Here is a 20,395-nt window from a genome sequence, read left to right on the forward strand (position 1 = left end):
GCCTGTGTAGATTTATATCCAAGGGGTGGTTGGGGTTTATTGCTCACATAATGCCACTCCAGGATGAGTGAGGCTGGTCACTCTTATCTTAAATGTCAGGACTAACTTGCCTAGCCCCAGGTTCCTATTCTCCTCTATGGGGCGACATAGGATTGGATGATGGATGGATAGATGGATCAACAGCAAGAAAAAAAAAGTTATGCAAGAAGCACTTACTGTGCTCAGGATCTTCATCCTCTAATGGTAACCTAATGACCCACCTTTCAGTCATGCTTCAAGGCATCAGTGGCAATCTTGCCTGCCGAGTCTGCCAGCTCATCCATCTTGTCAGTGACTTTGGACATGACCTGGTCGATGCCCTGCTGGTGCTTCATGAAGAAGGGCCGGATCACACGCTGGTAGATCACGTCAGACCCGTTCCATGACACAGGCATGAAGCACCACACCAGGAACATGCACTGTGGAAATACACATCACTAATTTAAAACTCCAGAACAAGACCCTCTGAGAAGGGAGATAAAACTGAGAAATCATGTTCCAGATACAAAACATTCCCAGTTCTAAAAAATTCACACCAACTCATAACCTCAGTAACTGTAAATATGGTTGTTAAAAAGTATGGATGAGATTACAAGGAAACATAGCTAAAACGAACAGTTCTGGAAATGGGGGGGAGGTTAGTGATAAAGGGCAGCAGTAAGAATATTTCAAGTTCGATGTGCATGGATGGCACTGAAATGTATGCTAATAGAAAAGGAAATCTTTGAAGACTGGTCCAATTTATGAAAGAAGCATTAACTCCCATGGTTCATCACACTAAGAGTACAGTGAGTTACTAAGAGGTGACAAAATGTAGCATGCTGTTTACTGGATACTTAAATTAAGCACAATACTGAACATTTACACAAAATTCATATGACACCTCAGAGAATGATATTTATGGGTTCAGCATTACCAAGACAAATCAGTGTGTGGATGATATTTCTTTACAACAAAAAATGACATATTGCAAACAGTTTACTATGTTTCAAGGTAACTAATACTTCTCTGAAACAAGAGCACTTTATATAACATAGGTCAGGTTCAGTCAAATACTGTAGCAACAAAAGAGAAACAAAACATCTTAGTTTCTTACCAACACCAATAAGTTCCAATTTAAATTTTTTTATATGCTTAGAGTAAAATATATATATAAATATTCATTCATTCATTGCCAGACGCCATGTATCCCAAACGGGGTGGCCAAGGGCTTAGAGTTAATTGTTTTACAGGGAGGGGCACTAATCCTCCACCAACCCCACTTGACACGTAGGGAGTTATGCCAACAGCATCTGGTGTTCCCAGGCGGTCACCCATCCAAGTACTAACCAGACCCAACGTTGCTTAACTTCGCTGATCGGACGGGAAGCGGTGTACTCAACGTGGTATGGCCGTTGGCATATATATATATATATATATATATATATATATATATATATATATATATATATATATATATATATATATATATATATATAAAATGAGAGATAACTATCATTCTGTTGATAATTCCCCTACTTTGATCCTACCCTGCCCCCATCTTTAGGTAAGAGGCAAGATCAGGACAACAATGATGACTTTGACTTACGATGGTGATGACAATGATTAGAAGGTAAATTAAGCCTAAATAAACATATCCCTTGACTGTTCAGCAACTATCTGTCCTTGCCCTGACCTGCCCTTACCTTGGCCAGCCAGTAGAAGGGGAACCAAGAGAGAAGCAAATCGGAGAAGAACTCACACACTGAGAACAGTGCGAATACCACCCAGTACGTCAGCCATTTTGTGTCATCATCCTTCTTTGTGGACTCAAGGGCCTGTCAAAGTCAAATTATTAGCAAACTGTTTTGCCCCTCTTTCGTACTTTCCCTTTTAAAACACACACACACACACACACAAAATCTATAACTTGTGCTATATCTACACAATTTTATCCAAATCAGCAAGTAATTCTGAAACTCCAATACAGGGTTAAAATGCAGCCTTCAGTAACCCCTTCACTATTAACAGTTTCATGTGCTAAATGCTATCATATGGTTTAAGCTACTATAACAATGAAAGGATGCTGCTGTTGCAAACAAGTTAGAGTTACACTAAAGCTGTTGCTCACCACACTCCATCACTGACCTTGATGCTGCAGTAAGCTGGGTAAACAAAGCCGATGGTGTTGCAGATGAGCTGGGCCCCATAGCCGAACACAAGGTAAAGACTGATCAGCACCACACCACCTGCCACAAACAAACATACTTAACAGGAGAATAAGGTGAACAATGAAAAATTATGAAGGAAAAGGTGCCACATGGACTAAGCTGAGAAGAATACAAGCCCAAATCTTTCCCATAAACACTTCCAAATGTCAGTAAATTCTTTGACAACCAGAGAGAGTAAATGCCCAGTATAACCGACCACGATGAATTAGTGATAAACTTCAGTCCTAACATGATTTATGACAATCTATATCATAAGGCAGTATAACAGCATATCAAAGCTAAGAGTAGTGTAGCCACTTCCGACAATTATGATTTCAACTAAACATGTACAATCCTCCACTATGAAATAGGTATATGAAAAAAAAGAGAGAGAAAAAAAAAGGAATAAAAAGATTAATCCCTCACTGATACTGACTTACACCGCAATAACTTGTAACATTCATCAAATAACAATCCCAGTAATAAGCAAAGTACAGTGGAGTCTCTTTTATCCGAAACTCTTTTAACCATAATATGCCATTAACCGTAAGTTTTACTAAAACGTTCTCATTTCGATTAACCGCAAAAATCTTAAATCTATCCGAAAATTCAAACATGGCAGGCTTGTTTCGAGCCACTAGCATTAGTTTACACTTGCTCCATTAGTCACTAGAGTGAGTTGCCCACTCCCTCACCTGCATCCACCACCTCGGAAAATTTGGATGATGTGGAAATGATTGAAAAAGGAAACATAAAATATGAAAAAACAATTAGGTTTAAGACTTTATTTGTTCGAACTGCTTACAGTGAATTACATAATTGTTTTGGTGAAGGTTTATTTAAGTTTATTTGAGTGAAGCTTTATTTAAGATGACATTTTCTATTTCAGTTACAAAAGTGCAGTTACATACGTAGTTACTACAGTGTATTAAGTGGTTTGGTGATGGATGAGTGGCTTTTGGGGTGCTGCTGGTGGTGGTGGGCTAGACGTCGCCAGAAATGGGTGATGGGTGAGTACAATACTGTTCCCTTGTATCCTACATATTACAGTATTACAGTATCTTTTATCCGAAAAAATTGATTAAACAAAACTTTGAAAGTCCCATGATTTTCAGATAAGAGAGACTCCACTGTACATTAAAATTTTTTTCTTATACTCATCTGCACCTTCACTTAAAATTTAGCCAAATTATTATAACATGTGATACCGACCAATTATGCTTCAAATTTTTCCTCCCTGGCATCTTAAAGCATGGTTCTATTGCTACTCTACTTCAACTTTCTTGATACAAAGCTAAAGCATTTGGTTTGTACATTATCTGCCTTTCACTAGACTCAAAACCCACAATTTTATAAAAATTTCACCACTTTTTAACATATATTGCTGTGGCCTTCACCTTAATAGCACTATACCCATGGTAATACATACTGTCATGTACTGTTGGTCCGATGCATTTCATACTGAACCAAGCAATCCCAACATAACACTACCAATACACACTGTTTGTCCACGTTATGTTCTGAATGTAATCCACACAATACCTATTTTTTACTACATGTACACGATCTGTACACACATTTCCACTGCCAGACGCCTCACCATATTTTATGTAGGGTCGATACTGCTTCTCTCCCAGCTTGCCCAGTCGGGGGTCACTGAATATGTCATCTATAATCCAATTCAGTATTTCAGGCAGGCTCATCTCCTCCTCACTCTTCCCCTTCTTCTGTGGTTTCTGTGCTTTAGCCTGAGACATTGTTGTAGTGTGGAGAAACTAAATTTCAAAGGTAGCTACGTACCTTGTAGTGTCCAAAGAAAAAAATTAATGAAGCACAATAAAACAAATATGAAGACTGGCAATCTGAGAGTGAGCCTGCCTTACAATGTACCCAGCTACATGAGGGCAACACAAACGACGAGCCCGGCTGTTCTGTGGCAGACAAAATGGCCGCGCTGATGCCCTATGCGTCCAACTGATAAAGCACGAGGTAACTTGATAACACTGGTAAAGAGATACGGAGGGAGGGAAGAAAGGAGGTAGGGTGGGAGGAAGGGAAGAAGGGAGGTAGGGTGGAAGGAAGAGAGGTAGGGTGGGAGGAAGGAAGAGAGGTAGGGTGGGAGGAAGGAAGAGAGGTAGGGTGGGAGGAGGGGAAGAAGGGAGGTAGGGTGGGAGATAGGCGGGGAAGAAGGGAGGTAGGGTGGGAGATAGGAGGGGAAGAAGGGAGGTAGGGTGGGAGATAGGAGGGGAAGAAGGGAGGTAGGGTGGGAGATAGGAGGGGAAGAAGGGAGGTAGGGTGGGAGATAGGAGGGGAAGAAGGGAGGTAGGGTGGGAGATAGGAGGGGAAGAAGGGAGGTAGGGTGGGAGATAGGAGGGGAAGAAGGGAGGTAGGGTGGGAGATAGGATGGGAGGAAGGGAATTAAGTTGGGGCAAGAGAGGCAGGTAAAGTGGTAGGCAAGGGTAGGAGGAGGAGGAGGATAATTTGGAAGGGTTAGTAAGGGTCGTGATCAGTTACTTAAAGCCTGTTGAGAAGAGGTATACGAGTTAGTACAGTACAGTATGGGGCAAATGGGCAAAGGGCAAGGGGTGGAGGGCTGGGGATTGGGATGGTAATGAGAGATGGAAGACAGTCCGGTAACTGTCAATGACACAAGGGAAGGGGGGAGATTATAAGACTGTTAGGTGGTCACGGTCAACTTGATAAGAACTAAAAAGGGGAGGGCTGGCCCATTCAGGTTATGCAAAGGGGGTACTGTAGTTTGATAAAGCTGGTAAGAGGGACAAGAGATAAGATCAAACAGATACAACAAAGCCGCCTTAGCCCCTGAGCTGCCTGATACAAACCATGCAATGTGGCAAAGGTGAGGAGGTTTTAAAGCCACCATCACTCCTGAACCAGCTAATACAAACATTAACACATGAGAGGTGAGGAAGTTTTAAACCTTAAGTTACAGATGGCATACTTGTACCCTCATGCTTATTCTCCATATGGCTATGGGATATGTATATGTATGGAACCCTCGAAACTGACTACAGTAACTGAAATATCCTTGTACAGTACTAAATATGTCCACACCATTCAAAGCCTCATAGTCTAGGGATTAAAAGGTAACTTATCATAAGCTGCACAAATCCCATTACCCCCCTAAGACACTGACGTAACATCCTGTATGATAAGCCTGCAACAACTTCAGATACTGTACTTGAATTTTAGGGTAACCTGAGTAACTGCATCCAATACAATGTAACTAAAGCATGGAAAAATTTTAATAATGGATAATGAAAAGTATGGTAACCTGTAAGGAAAATTACAGAGCAAGGCTTATCATCAAACTAAGAGACTTCACATCATTACTGATGAAAGATGACTACGCAATGTTATGTCCAGTCAAGGTCATAACTCGGCTCATTATTACACTGCATCTTCACAATTACATCATATCATTCACTTTCCTTCTTGAAAGATAAGCACTTAAGGGGAGAGAAACATACTAAGCCACACTCAGTTAGTACCATCCAGCAGCAGAATGTTAGATGCAGAAGCGGTGAAATATCAGGCTAACTTCTGTCCCAACAGTACCCCATAATTGATCACTTGGCAGAAAAAGCCTTTACTGATCTTTTCTTCATTCATTCATCTAATCCAGTGTTGTAGGAGGGTGCTACCCCTCCCAGCATGGCAGCTATCAGGCATGGCTCAAACTCACAACCCCCCAGTCCCAAGTCAGACGCTCTACCACTGTACCACCCTGCCCCCATAAAGGAATGTAGGAGCATGGGGCTAAGCAAATTGGTCCCGACATTTAAGATGACAGTGACCAGTCTCACTCATCCCTGGGTGGCATTATGCGAGCAATCAACTCCAACAACCCCTTGCCTTCACTGATACCTAAATATATGATCAAGTATCAAACAAGTTTCCACAAAGGTACATACTGTAACCTCTGCTAGACAAGAACAGTACAGTTATTCCTCATTTAAAGTTAATTCACTGTCATGTTGTTAATGAATTAAAACTGTGTCTTCACTTAATGTTCCTCACAATTCACTATATTATTGTTACTGTACTGTACTAGCAACCCACCAACCACGAACAAGAAGCATGTCTCGCTTAACATTTTGCCTGCACCATCAGACTTATGTGTCATTAAGTAATGACATTTTAGATATATCATTTCAAGCTGGCTTTATCACTGCTCTTACCCATTATCCCTGACAACACTTTCACACCAGTCCTGACTGAGACAGCCCTAGCTAGTTACAGTGAAGATGGTCAACACTGGTGCACAAGTGGTGACATTTGAGTGTGTGGCACCAACTGTGTGTATGGAAGAACTGCCTGGCCTCAGGAAACAAATGTCTACCATAAGTTAGGAATCATTTACACAGTGAAAATAAACATGCTTTCCTCATGAAACAATACACATGATAACAGCCCTATATCTTCAGTTTTCCTCGTGTTATCATTGCCCACATTGTACAATACTAACCACAAGCATCAGTTCTGCCATCAGCTTTGTATTTCATCACTTTGTAAATTGCTGCACATCATACAATATCAAATAAGGCTTCTCAAAAATGATACTGGATTGCAGTATAAATACGAAGTGGTGAAGGTGTAATGCAACCATAATCAGGTACATATAGCTCACAGCAGATTACACAAGCCTGTTGAGTGGAAGCCTAGTGTGGCAAGATTACTGTTTAATTTAATCTTGGTAGTTACTCAACTGTCATTTTGGGGAATGATCTGGACTGAAAAGCAATTATTACTTAACCTTTTGAATCCAGGTGACGATCGTTCTAGTCTGCTTTTCCTGCTACCAGATGACTTTACTAAACTTGTGCTGTACTGGGGTTATTAATGTTCCTAACTCCTCCAAGAAAGTCAATCCTAAGTTGATTAAAATCATTAGGAAACTGCTGTAACCACATGAATTATATGTCACCAGCTTCTAGGTGTTAGTGAGCAGGATGGGTACTGACAAAACTGGAAATATTTTACTCAATGACCAAAACTGCCAAAAACAATTTACACCTAAAAATGAGTTCATATATTGTAATATGAAACCCATGTAGCACACCTATAAGACCTCAACTTAATCACAGCACCTACTACTGCTAAAACTAACTCCATTCAGACCCAGTGTCATTAAAATAATAAACAAGCAAGGCAACAGAGCCCAGCAGACTTCTGTACAGTATGCACAAGAATGGATGAGTATTTATTACTGTACATAAACTGTAGCTTATTTAAACTGTGAAACTTCAATCTGACAAATAATATAGTCATGTTTCCAGAATACTCAACTGTCACACTGTATACCGATGTCTAATAGATCCAAATTACACAAACTAGTGTACAGGAATAATGGTTTACAGGCAGCAAGGGAGACACATCGGGCAATCACTAAGCAACACATTTAAGCTTTTATCTAAATTATCACTCACAAGATAACCTTAATCACAGCGTATGCTATCCTGCACTCTTACCTCTAAACACTTTACCTTCACCTTACCATGCCTATTAACATATTTCTGTCACTCACCTTTCACATACTTCAAACCTTAACTCTTCATATCTTGCCCAGCCTTCTGCATCCCACACAACACCTGATAATAAGCTTTCATCTTAAGGGCTGTAGTGTTACAACTTACATGACAAAGGGGAGAGCAAGTTCTTAAGTTTTGATGGATATTCACATGATGCCTGTGGATATCTGTATTTGATTAACCAATATCCAAACCTAGTGAAGTCAATATAGTATGCTAGCGCTAAAGAAGGTCCAGACAGTCTATCTTCATGTAGATTTTCCTTCCTCTTGTAATTCAAGTTTTAAGAATACGGCCATCTTAGTCTCATTGATGACCCTCACTACCACCTGCATATGCCTCCTCTACCTCTCACCTGTCCTATGCATCTTCCTCCACAACCAACCTTCTACACCTAAACTACAGTACTGACTCATAGGCAGATCTATCATATCATTTGGATTCAAACACCTGTGAAGACTAAAGTATGGTATTATCTCAAAAAGGTGCTATGTAAGTATGCTCATTAACTCTGAATTACTCATACAGGATGACTGATATAAACAAACTGCAACTTTGCTACTGTTACAAACTTAAGCAAGTCATATGTTGCCTTTATAACACCAAGTTCACATTCATTACAGTATATGAACTGTCTAATATGATTCCACCACAACCCATGATGCTGATTTGCCTCTCCTCACTATTTTACAGTACCAAAAGTATAGAAATGGTGTGATATGGAGGAAATCCTTGCCTTATAAAAAGGGGACAGGCAGTATACCCACTAACCTCAGTCAAACCATATAGTGTACTATAGGAGAGAAATATGCACTAAAAACACCATACAGGAGGTACAATACACATACTGACACTCTTCATTAAATACAAGGTATGCTGTACAGCAAGTCCATTCAACTGGTATTGCAAACTGGGAATGGCTAAATACAGCAAAGGAACTTTAACAGGGAATTTTTCCATTATTTACTGTCGACTTACCAGCAATTATATAAAGCAGGAAACACCATGACAATGACTACTACACTGCCCTGATAGGCTACTGTATCATGTGCCTACTAACATCTGTCAACACACTTTACTGAAATACGCATTAAAGTACTAACCGTACTGTGCAAAGTTCAACTGGTTATGATAAGATATGACAAATACACCATCACTAACAGATAACATTTTTTTTTTTCACTGCTGATAACAGCAAGATAGAAGCACAAGGTGGGTGGAAAGGAGTAGTCTCATAAGACATTAAGACATTGCTCTATGTTGTTGTGTTCCTACATACCAAACTTCTCCATTTACTGTAATACTGTGAATTTGAGGAAGCTTTTTTTGTTCTCTGATTACTGTGTTATTAAAAGGAAAAAATAAAGGCCACATAGCTAAGAGGCAAAGTACCATGATTCACTTTATCTTAACCCCATCACAATGAGGAAATCAATCATAATTTGTCATATTCCCCATTAATTTCATGCAGCCAAGACAAGACCTCTTACAATGATGGAATTAATGAAGGTATCATCAAACCTCTCCAATACAGTCTCTTCTAAGTTGAGCAAAATAATCTGGTGGTGGGTAAAAAAAAAAAAAAAAAAAAAAAAAAAAAAGGTCTGAACACTCATGCAAGAAATTTAACCTCTTCAATATGATGATATCTTTAGTTTGTTCATACAATTCCCAGACTATGGGTAATTTCAGCTCACCAGAGACTGCACTGGAAGGGTTAAATACAGCATTCATTAAACCCTTCACTACTAGGGTGGTCTCCTACGCTGAATTTAAAGTAGCTATGTCTGTGCTGGATCACCCAAGACCATTATTCATACCAAATCGTTCTGGCCACTGCTGATAGAAGAGGAAAATGTGCTTAAAAGTTTCATCACTGTGAGAATACACCTTTGGATGTGTGATCTCTCGAATTATCACCTTATGCTATCACCCCTGGCCTACTATCAGCAGCGTGGAATGTTCCATCTCATTCACTCAAACTTTCCCTGTCTACCATACTTCTCTTATGCTCATGTCATATAATTCTGTGTAGCTGCATCAATTTGGTAAACACCTTAATGACAACGATGATTTATGCTTTTCTTTGCATACCACAGAAATATTGTAACACCTCTCAAATCAACCAGGATATTCACAAGTGCTGGAGATGATTTTCTGCTTTACTCCTACTAGTAATTTTCGGCAAAAGGATGGAAATCACACACACAATCAAGAGGCTATTGTGATGCTGCATAAAGTCATTTAATCAATAACAATAATGTGACTTCCACTTACAGTATGGGGAGCAGAAACAACCCCAAAAGAGGAAAACCCAAAATTAGAAGCTTTTAACTATGTACTTAATAGAATGGGCTATATATTTCTCTATCATCACACAAGCCTTAACAATTCTTACTCCAAATCAATACCCATATTAATTAGTTACATCTCCTGAAACTGACAGTTTAATTTTGCAAAGGTCCAGACAGTATTCCAACCTGAAGACAACCATTTCCTTTTACTGTGCTGTACACATCACAGTACAGTACTCTACTGTACTGGTTAACTGATATACTAGTAAAAAATCCTGAAAAACTATGATACTACTGTACAATGACATGACTTCATAAAAATTTACTGGTGGACATTTACGTGGTCTCCCACCTTCTTAGTCATTCCTGGAACAGCTGTGGTCACTGTGCTTAACTTGTACACCAAAATACTGTACAATTCAGTAACACAGTTAAGGGGGCAAGGAGGGGGGGAGGGGGAGGGGAAGGCCAAGGATGAGATGGAGGGATTGAGTGGAGAGGCATATGACAGAGGGGAGGTGTGAGCTGGGGGAGAGGGCAGTGAAATAGCAGGAGACAAAGTAACATGGAGGTGATTTGTTTGTGGCCACCCCATACAGGACTGAGGCATCTGGCAACAGACAGACAGAATATAGTGAAAAAGGCACACGCACTTTATTCTCATTAAGCTTCATAAATTACTCAAACTGGGGCCTTGCTTTCACCTTCAAGATCTGATCTTAGGTTACAGCTGATAAGCTTTTATCATGTATGCTGATAACACCCACAAGTCAACGATTTCTAACATTATGCTCAAAATGGTAGGGGAAAAAAAATACACACAACTGCTACATATACTGCAATAAAAGATTACAAATAACTAGGTTTCAGTTTTAAACACAATTATTTAAAGAATGGCATTACTTACAATACAGGTTATTAAATCTCCCAATGAAAAAAATACTCTACCACAGGAAGCCCGAGAGATAATTATCGGGTTCCTGTAAAACTTAACTAACTTACACCATGCCTGTACCATCAATGCACCAAATTATTACTACTACTACTACTTTTATTATTATTAACTGTTCTACTTATAACCATTTTCAGTACAACCATCCTTACCAAACTTACACTTCATAAGCAGTGTTGCCAAGCAGAAATCTTCAAAAGCGCTAAGCTCAACTTTAAAACGCGCTAAACTATAGATAAACAGTTCAAATTTTCAAGCTAAACTGGACTTCAAAACGCGCTAGATATAGAAGAAAATCTAATATTTTTTGGTGCTAAATTATTATGAAAAGCACTAGATCTAGCGCAAAAAGCGCTAAGTTGGCAACTCTGTTCATAAGTGGCTCAGTACACAGCTGCCATTAAAATGCAGATCTTCATACCACTATACTCATCACCTTACCACATTTATTTCAGTCATCCATTCCTTTCACATTCTAAGATTTAAAATTATATAATTTTAAGATTCCCAATATCACCCAAGTGAAAAATACCAAAAAGGAAAAGCCCATGCAAAAGAAAAGGTAGAGGAAGATGCACAGTTGTGGAGGAAGACGATAAAGGCGTAGCAGCATTAAGTAGGAAAAGAAGAAGGAAGAATTTGAAGAAGACATTACTAATGTATGTTCTAGTACTGAATATGCATCAAATGTACAGTACATTCATCAATATCATCAGTACCATACATCCCCTTCACCCTTCCACCTGAGTACTGTACTGGTTTAATATACAGTATTCTTCTTCTTTCCCTGTTTCTCCAAGTCATCAGCAATTAATTTACCCTCCCTCTCCATCTACCACCCAAAGACATCAATTCCAGTTTACAAAGTAGGTCTATGCTAACCACTTTCCCCTCTCAGCCTATCTTCCCAACATAACTCCACTGTTAAATCATTCCACCTCTAACAACTTTAACTTCAATCTACCTCCAATTTTTCATCAATGCCTCTTAGTAAACTCACCATGCCGCCAAGTGAATCCGTATTTGTCCATCAGATATTGTCCTGCTCGACACGCTGGCAGAAACACGTGCTTGATCACACCCATCCTTCCCACGCCACACTCCCACCACCACTATACACTACACACCACTCTCTTCTCTACCCTGCATGTATTTAGGCTTTCTTAACCTTATTCTTTATTAAGCAAATTGTCATACTACAGTATTGTCTTTTCAGCTTGTTTTCAAGATTAGGAATCCACTAACGTATAGTTTATGCAAAATATTCTAAGGTGAACACTGTCCAAGAATATATGGTAAGAGATTTAACCAAGAAGGGTCAGTCTGGACAAAGATGCCCTACACTGAGAATAAAAGGATGTTAACGTATAAGATGTATAGGAATGTGGCTGAGAAAACAGGTACCCTATCAATGATATGGAGAGAACTAGTGAATATCTGGAGTAGAAGGGGTATCTGGTGTAGTGACTGGCTTGCAGGAATGTATGATGAGACTCCTGTAGGTGAACTCTGGGACAAGGCATCTGGTAATATAGACTATGTAGCCAATATGGACAGAAAACTTCCAGAATTTTTAAATAAGCACTAGACATCTCATTTTTATTATTTTACCGGTAAATACACCATTAAGACGAGGCCTATGTACAAAAATGACACTAATCCCTATGTGTGTAACTGACGGACATCCACTAGTCTCAGCTGAAATAATATCCATGAACTATCCCGGAATTCTAACTACTGTAACTGCTATACCAACATAACAAACTACTCCTAATCAATTTGCTAATCTTCGAGGGAAAAAAAAAAAATCCATCATCAACAGGCATGTCACTACAAACTGCTCCTTGTGCTATCAACGTTTCAAGCTACAGTACATTGCAATGGGTCTTCTGCTGTGAAACCCTGCTAGGACTTTCCTCTTGCCAGGTGTCTACAGTAAGGGTTGGGGTTCAAGAAGAAACCATGGCTCAATTGCAGACATTGGTGCAAAGCAAGAAGCCTTTTTGTGATAAATGTGATGTACTGTTTTTTGGAAGTGATTATCATGTTTCAAATACTGAGAACAGTGTGTTTTGCCACATCAATTTCCCTTATTTCTGGATCCTACCCCTCTCAGTCCTTATTATATAACCCACCACTATTAACCTGTACTGTAATTGGCAAGTTTCCCCTTCTTTTTTGCCAGCTTAAATGCCTGGATATGTACCTTTGCAGTGGCCATGCCAAATGTGAGCTGTGTGACTGAGGTAGACACTTGCTTTTTTTCTCATCAGTCAGAAATATAACTTTCACAAGTAGTACCGTAGGTTCAAATAAGCCCGTTACTGGGCAGTAAGTGTGAGTGAAGGGACACACACAAGTGTACTGAAAAAGCTTGGACATGTAGGAAATGAATGACCTGAGCATGGAAAGGTCTGTTCCTGCTGACAAAGCACAAGTACAGTGTATATGGTTCTGGGAGGGACTTCATGATAATGGGAAAACCAGAATATTTCAAGAAATAACACTGTGTAAAAAAAAAGAAAAAAAGAAAAAAAAAAAGAAAAAAAAAAAGTGGATGTACTGGGTGGATATTTTACCAGAACCTACTAAAAACTAGAACGAGTACAAACAAGCAGTGTATCCTAACAAATATCTTAAGTTTTAACCACTTTTCAATAAGCTTCCCACATCTATCACTATTTAGTAATATCCCAACTACTATATTACAGTACACCTGACTTCAAGCACACCACCAAAAGCCACAGCCAACTAGTGGGCAGGGAAACGTCAAGCTGAGGTAAAGAAGGTAGTAGAAGCCTGTGTTACTGTCAAGACACCTCCAGAGTAAATATAACTATCTCCCTGGCAGTCACACCACACATTCCACACACACTGCCATTGCACCTATTGTACCGTACTTTGGCTTTTTTTTTTTTCTTAATACATTCTACAAATACTTCCACCACACATACTTTACTGTAAAGTATTCTTTTTATTGATTTTTATTTTTCTTCTTTTACGGGAGTGTCTAAAGTAGGAAATCACAAGGGATGCTGGTACTTAAATCTTTACACAACCTACTTAAATTGTTTTAGTAGCTATCGGTTTCTACTGTACAGTACTACGCTCATGATCATACTGCCGACTTTAACACAACTTTTTTTTTGTGAGGTATACAGTATTATGACTGGATTTTTTTTTTTAACCTTGTTAGCTTTCTTTCATTTGGTTTAAATGAGAGATTTCCTTTTCTGGGGGGGCGAGGGTAGGATAATGCCTTATTTTGTTATTTTCGATCCCTCCCATGGGGAAGGGGGGAGTTTCATTAAAAATATATATATATAAATACTGTGTGTGTGTGTGTGTGTGTGTGTATATATATATATATATATATATATATATATATATACTAAGACCAGGTACCTAAATGGGGGGTTTTGATTCCACCCTCAAATGCCCACCCATGACATTAACCATCCACACCATTACTAAACCTGACCAAGAAAGCCACTAAAAACTAGGCCAGGCACCTAACTTAGAAAGCTACAATTGCGTCAGAAATATCCGTCCTGTTCGTGTATGGCGAATATACCAGGGATAGGGATGCCTGCAACCTGGTGCACTCATGATTTTAGGGATTACTGCACTGCCAATAGCTTGTCCGCATTATAGCAGCACACTGTATCACACTTAGGACACTTCACTTCAATAAGTACAGCCCTGAGATTGCAAAAAATCTCTAGGCTTCCCATGTTACTTTGAAAACACTACTGGACTATGTCCCAATGCATCAGAGAGCATCCATTTTACAACATTATATGGTACAGCATTTGAAAAAACGTACTTGCTGTTGCAGGCAGATTGGGTCGCACCCAGTGCCCCATGTAATTGCTAAATGACCGAGGGATTGGTCGTGCTGCTCTCACTGGTTCATTCATAAAACATTCATGAATGATTGATGGGGGGGGCCACACGGTGGGACTATTGACTGTGAAGGCTGACAGAGGACATCATGGTCACAAATCAGTTTTGAAGTAGCTCCCGCAAATTCAGGATCCCTGTGCCATATTCATAGCAAGTCATTTAATCATGAAACATCAAATATGCATTTGCAACCAAAATGTCAAGAGGGGAGAATGTCAGAATGCCCTAGAAAAGTGTCTGAGCTAAAACAAAAAAATACCACGACTTCTAAGGATAAACTTGAAGATGTCTTGACAAACCACATATTCTTTAGCTGTTGCTGTTACAGTCTAAACTTACCACTATAACTACTGCAATTTTTTTTGGGAGGGGGAGGCCGAGGATGAGATGGAGGGATGGGGTGGAGAGGTATATGAGAGAGGGGGGTGTGAGTTGGGAGCAGGGCAGTGAAATGGCGGGGGACAGGGCGACTTGGAGGCAATTTGTTTGTGGCCACCCCAAACGGGATTGAGGCGTCTGGCAATAGATAGATAGACAGAATTTTTGTGTGGGATTTTTTTTCTCTTCATGCTCCTTTTCTGACCACCCAGTAACAATCCCAATACCCAGAGCAGCTACAGTGGGCTGAACAGAGATTTTGGAAGTGGCAGAGGTCGGCCATATAATTTTAAGTGGTTAAATTCTTTAGTTGTGTATTTATAAAAAAAAAAAAAAAAAAAAAAAAAAAAAAGCATTACACTACTTAAATAACCTACTACCACTGGAATACCAGAAAATATTTTATACTGGCTGCAAAATGTGTATAAGCTAAAAATATCTACCCATAAGAAATCATAAGCTACTGTCAAGGTCACTCATGTTTATATAAATAACTCTGGCAATCAAACGACTCAAGTACTACCGGTACACAGCAACAACGGTACTTCAACCCCCCCCTACCCCTTATCCCCGCCCGACACTGTCTCTATGCTCCCTGGTGCTTGGGTAAGAGATGATGTGGGAGAAAAAATTACTTTAAAAAAATCCTCTGGCTGTCACGGTCTGTAACGCCATCATTACGCTGCACAATCACATGGGACGCTAGAAACCCGAAATTTTTTCCCATTTACTAGATGTAACCCCATAAAAGCACGATTTTATATACAAAATGGACTCTAAAATAACGCATAACTGTTCCCAGTTAATGATAATTCAGTGACAGACCAAGACAAGACGAATAAATGGTGAAATACAATACGAGGCTGACTCACCAAGGGCAAGGTATTCCCTCTTCACCTGCGTCTTAGCCTCCAACTTGGCCAAGATATCGCTGAGTTTGTTCTTCTCATACAGGACCTTGACCGCCTGCTGCTTGTAGTACTCGATGTTGGACGCCATGTTACCGCAGTCGAGGTGGAAGGAAGCCTGAACCGAGCCTCTCACAGATACCGCAGACATCCAGCTGATTAGACCACCTCGTCACTTTGCACGTTCGGCCATGTTTCATTCCGGTTACGCACAATTTTTTTTCCCTCTAGTTTTAATATTAAACAAACTTTTTATCAGGGCGTCTGTCACGCATATATCTATTTAATCCATCCAACCCAGATGTCATTTCAATTTTATTCTTGTTTTCTCCAGATAACCTTCCTCAGATTTAAAGTGGATTTTTCTACTATATGGGTTAAATATGGCCCTCATATACCCTTCACTCAGAGGGGATTGTATACTAAATAAAACCATCGGACATTATTTAGGCCTAATTGATAAGTACGTTTATGGGCTACTGTGGTTATCAAACTCGCCGAAAATCTCACCAAACGGGTTCTCCAAAAGGCAACTACGTCACTAAACTGCCAATGATGACGCCCTTGACAACGACGGCGCCAATTTTGACAGTTGGCACGTGCAGCAATGCGGTTTATCTCACCCTCTCAACCCCCTCTCGTAACCGGTTATGTAACTACCGGCAATCTAGGAGAAAATGGTAAGCATCGTCAGGTCATTTGACCTTTTCAAACTCATCTAACCTGACTTCCTTACCCCCACAATGTGCAGACGGCCAGACTTCAGACTTGATTAGACTAGTTAACAGGAACTCATTCCTGTCTCAATAAAGTTAATGGAATATCACGCAACTCCGACTTTAGGAATCGAAGTTGCAACCTGCAAGAGTGGTTCCGTTCCGTCAGATAAAAAAAAAAAAAAAAAGTTTCTAAAAATTTCAAATATGCTTTGGCTAACGTGAGTTACCTTAAGTATCACATCGCAAGTGTTAAGTAGTCTGCTCGAACCATGATTCAAACTATAACATCAAGTACTACTACGGAGAATTACCATAAACAGTACTTAAATTGCTAACAGTATAATTATTCCACTGGGTATTTTTTCATAAATTTATTCAGTCTGAGGACGTATTAATTCTTCCTGAGACTTGTTATTCTGTTTATGAGACTTTGAACTGTGGGGGGTTAGACTTGTCCCTTCACTTGCTTATAGACGGTTTTCATTTGACAGACACAACTCTTTTCTGCTTAGTTAATTACCAAATATAGTCAAACTGATGGGTGTATTGAACTGTAACCAAGGTCATTTTAGCGTTGCCACCACAATGGTTATCAAGTTGTGACCCAGTTCTCGGACGAAAACAAGCCTACAGAAGAAAACAGTCTGGTGATAGCAAGCATAAAATATCCTTACGTTGTTGTGGCTCCTGGTTTAAGGTGCCCTTCTGCAGAAACTAGCCTCCTTTCTGGGTTTAGGGCTGGGAGGTGTTTCCATACCCAGAAGAGTTGTTTTTACAAGGGTGCCACCATATTAAGTCATCCCTTTCCAGCACCGTCCTTAGGCTCATGAATTTTTACATATAACCATCCTCACATTTATTACCGTACGTTTACATCTAGGCAACATTTTACGTTTAAAGATAAATATACGAACACCGTCAAGTCCATAATCGCTGTTGTTTCATCCCTTTCATCCGGCCAGCATTTTCAGCTGATTTTCGTGGTTTCCTAACCTATTTATTCTGCTTAGGAATTCGAAAGTAATAAATCCTTAATAAAAAATAAAAAAAGTCAATATGAGGCCTTTAGTTCAATAAAATTCTGGTAACAATAAAAAATGATTCAAATATAGCTCAGTGGTGTGGATAACTATGTTCCCTTTAATATGGCGTAAAATTGCGATCACTCCATGAATGCTGAGCTTTAACTGGACGTTATCGCCTAAATATGGACGCACGAAAATGTGCTACGGAAGGAAAGCAGCAGTTTTTTTTTTTTTAATTGTCAATGAACTGCGGGGAAACTGAATGGAAATGGACAGAAAATCTCCGCCTTGTTAAAGTAAGTGAACTATACCGTAAAGCGTTTTTACTTACACTGAAACCTGGCCACCTTGTAGCGTTCATCCATCCAAGCATAAACCACCGTCTGTTTAATGGCCGTGAAACCGCCCTTCATTGCCTTTCCAGATTTCTTGGTGATGGGCAAGTCTTGGTTCTCTGGACTTGGGGACAATTTCTCGGTTTCCTCATCGCTGCTGCTGGAACTGCCATCTTCCTCCTCTCCCTCCTTCATGACTTTGGATATCGCTCCCTCTACTTCGTCAACCAGGGCATCCATTTTCTCTCCTATTGTCATTACCAGTTCCGGTGGCAACTGATCCTTTACCAGCTGTTTCAACTGGGCAGCTGCATTTTCTAACCCTTCCTCCTCTAATGCCTGTGTAGACGTCTCTTGAATTTGCTCCCCCTGTTGCACTGGCTCTTGGTTCTGTTCTTCCGACTCCATTGTAAAAGGCAAACTTAAACTGGACAGTCACAGTCCGGGTGAAGACCAAAAAGCTTGCGTACTCCTCCCTCCTTAGTGACTAGACCTCAAATGAGCACTGGCTCGAATCCCTGTTCGCGGTCTGAGAGTATTTTTCTGAATTCCAAATGCATTTTTTTCCACAGTTTACCTTGTTTGTTGTGCTACGTGTTGCATTTCAGTAAAGGCAATTAATTTTCAGACTTTTTGTAATGTTAGATATTGATGACATAAAACAGTTAAGGAAATTAAAAGTTTTAAAAGTTCCACAAGTGTTCCCACAAGTATGCAACTGAGCATTTCGTTGAGTTTCAAATAACGCCAAATTTTAAAGATTGTAAGTCAATCAACGTGCTTCATCTGCACCTTTACTTTCAGCTGAATTTGTCCCTGACATCATTATTAAACTTCATACTTACCCGTCATCTACAGCTGCTTGTATTCTGTATTTGATGAAAAACGGATTGATGAGTTCAATCAGATCCACCATATTTTCAGCGGATCATGACGTCCCTTTAATATATTTAACCGTAAGTACGTGCTTGCACTGAAGGGACTGAATACACAGATCATATGAGTGGTTTTGTTACAAATGGTGATTTTAGTGCCGCACATTATGGTCTCGAAGCAGTAAACGTGTTAGAGAATCTTCAGCCAACTGAGATGACTGGCTAACTACTGTAGTAGCACTTGTTAGATGTTGGTCCCGGATTCACACATTTCTGATCAGTCTTAATTCTTTACAAGAGACAAAGATTATTGTACTTTTTTTGCCCTTTATGTACAAAAAATATGATAATGTTCAACTAGAACCTTTTTTTTTGGGGGGGGGGGGAAGGGGAGGAGGAAGAGGCATGGAAAGATTCTTCACTCTTGGCAAAAGATTTTTTTTTTTTTTTTAATTAACGTGAACTGGGATGGTCGACTGGAGACATCTGTTTCAGACGTTATACACAGTCTGTATAGCCTACATCAAGCAAACTTACAAGTAATTAAGTCTTACATTGCACCATATTCCGACTCTTCGAGATATCGTCTTTAGATAGTCTCCATAAGTATCTTAATTCACGTTCCTTTGCTATGTACAGCCTAACATGTCTGTATTAGTTTTAGGAGATAAAACATACATTCGATGTGGAAGTTAACCTAGATATCCACTGCCATACTCCTATTAACAATTATACAGTGCAGACGTAACCAGTATTCTAAACCATCATCACTTCCATATCCATACCCATTTCATCAAATTATTATGAGCCACATCCACTCCACCATTATCCATGCCAACACCACTAATATCCATTCCATACCTACAGCATTATCCCTACCATCATTATGCATTCAATAATCCTACTGATGGGAAAACGGAAATAAAACAGATGGAGGCTGGAGAAAGATGGAAAGATGAACAATTATGGCAAGAGAAATGGATTAAGAGGATGGGGCGAGGAAGGAGTGAAAAGGAGAGAAGGGGGAGGAAGGATGGAAGAGTAAAAGAATGGCAGGTAAAGGTAAGTGGGGAGAGAGAGAGAGAGAGAGAGAGAGAGAGGGGGGGGGGTCACTGACATCAGTAATGATATACAGAGGTAGATGGGCAGAGGAAAGAGAAAGAGGAATGAGGAAAAGCAGAGGCAGGAAAGGAGGAAATGGAAGAAAAAACATAAAGAAAAAA

At 39.7% G+C, this 20,395-nt stretch overlaps 1 protein-coding gene and 1 non-coding gene across 2 annotated transcripts; both read right to left on the reverse strand.

Annotated features, from left to right (window-relative positions):
* Positions 1-260: 260 nt before the first annotated feature.
* ReepB (Receptor expression enhancing protein B) lies at positions 261-16,386 on the reverse strand. The gene is made up of 4 exons (XM_080278017.1): positions 16,183-16,386; positions 2,167-2,267; positions 1,725-1,856; positions 261-458 (listed from the first exon to the last, which is right to left on the reverse strand). Exons 1-4 carry the CDS (start codon positions 16,367-16,369, stop codon positions 264-266), a joined length of 615 nt encoding a protein of 204 aa, XP_080134143.1. The 5' UTR covers positions 16,370-16,386; the 3' UTR covers positions 261-263.
* LOC145407326 (5S ribosomal RNA) lies at positions 1,320-1,438 on the reverse strand. The gene has a single exon (XR_013898688.1). It is a non-coding gene; the product is annotated as a 5S ribosomal RNA (ribosomal RNA).
* Positions 16,387-20,395: the final 4,009 nt, after the last annotated feature.

Source organism: Coenobita brevimanus, chromosome 72 (genome assembly GCF_032717465.1).
Source record: "Coenobita brevimanus isolate Jiangsu-jjx chromosome 72, ASM3271746v2, whole genome shotgun sequence".
NCBI lineage: Eukaryota > Metazoa > Arthropoda > Malacostraca > Decapoda > Coenobitidae > Coenobita > Coenobita brevimanus.

Excerpts from the sequence above, each read along its gene's own strand:
- ReepB (XM_080278017.1), bottom strand. The coding sequence starts at position 16,369 with ATGTCTGCGGTATCTGTGAGAGGCTCGGTTCAGGCTTCCTTCCACCTC. Across the intron at positions 2,268-16,182 it reads GAGGGAATACCTTGCCCTTG|GTGGTGTGGTGCTGATCAGT; the intron begins GTGAGTCAGCCT and ends TGTTTGTGGCAG. Across the intron at positions 1,857-2,166 it reads CAGCTTACTGCAGCATCAAG|GCCCTTGAGTCCACAAAGAA; the intron begins GTCAGTGATGGA and ends TGACTTTGACAG.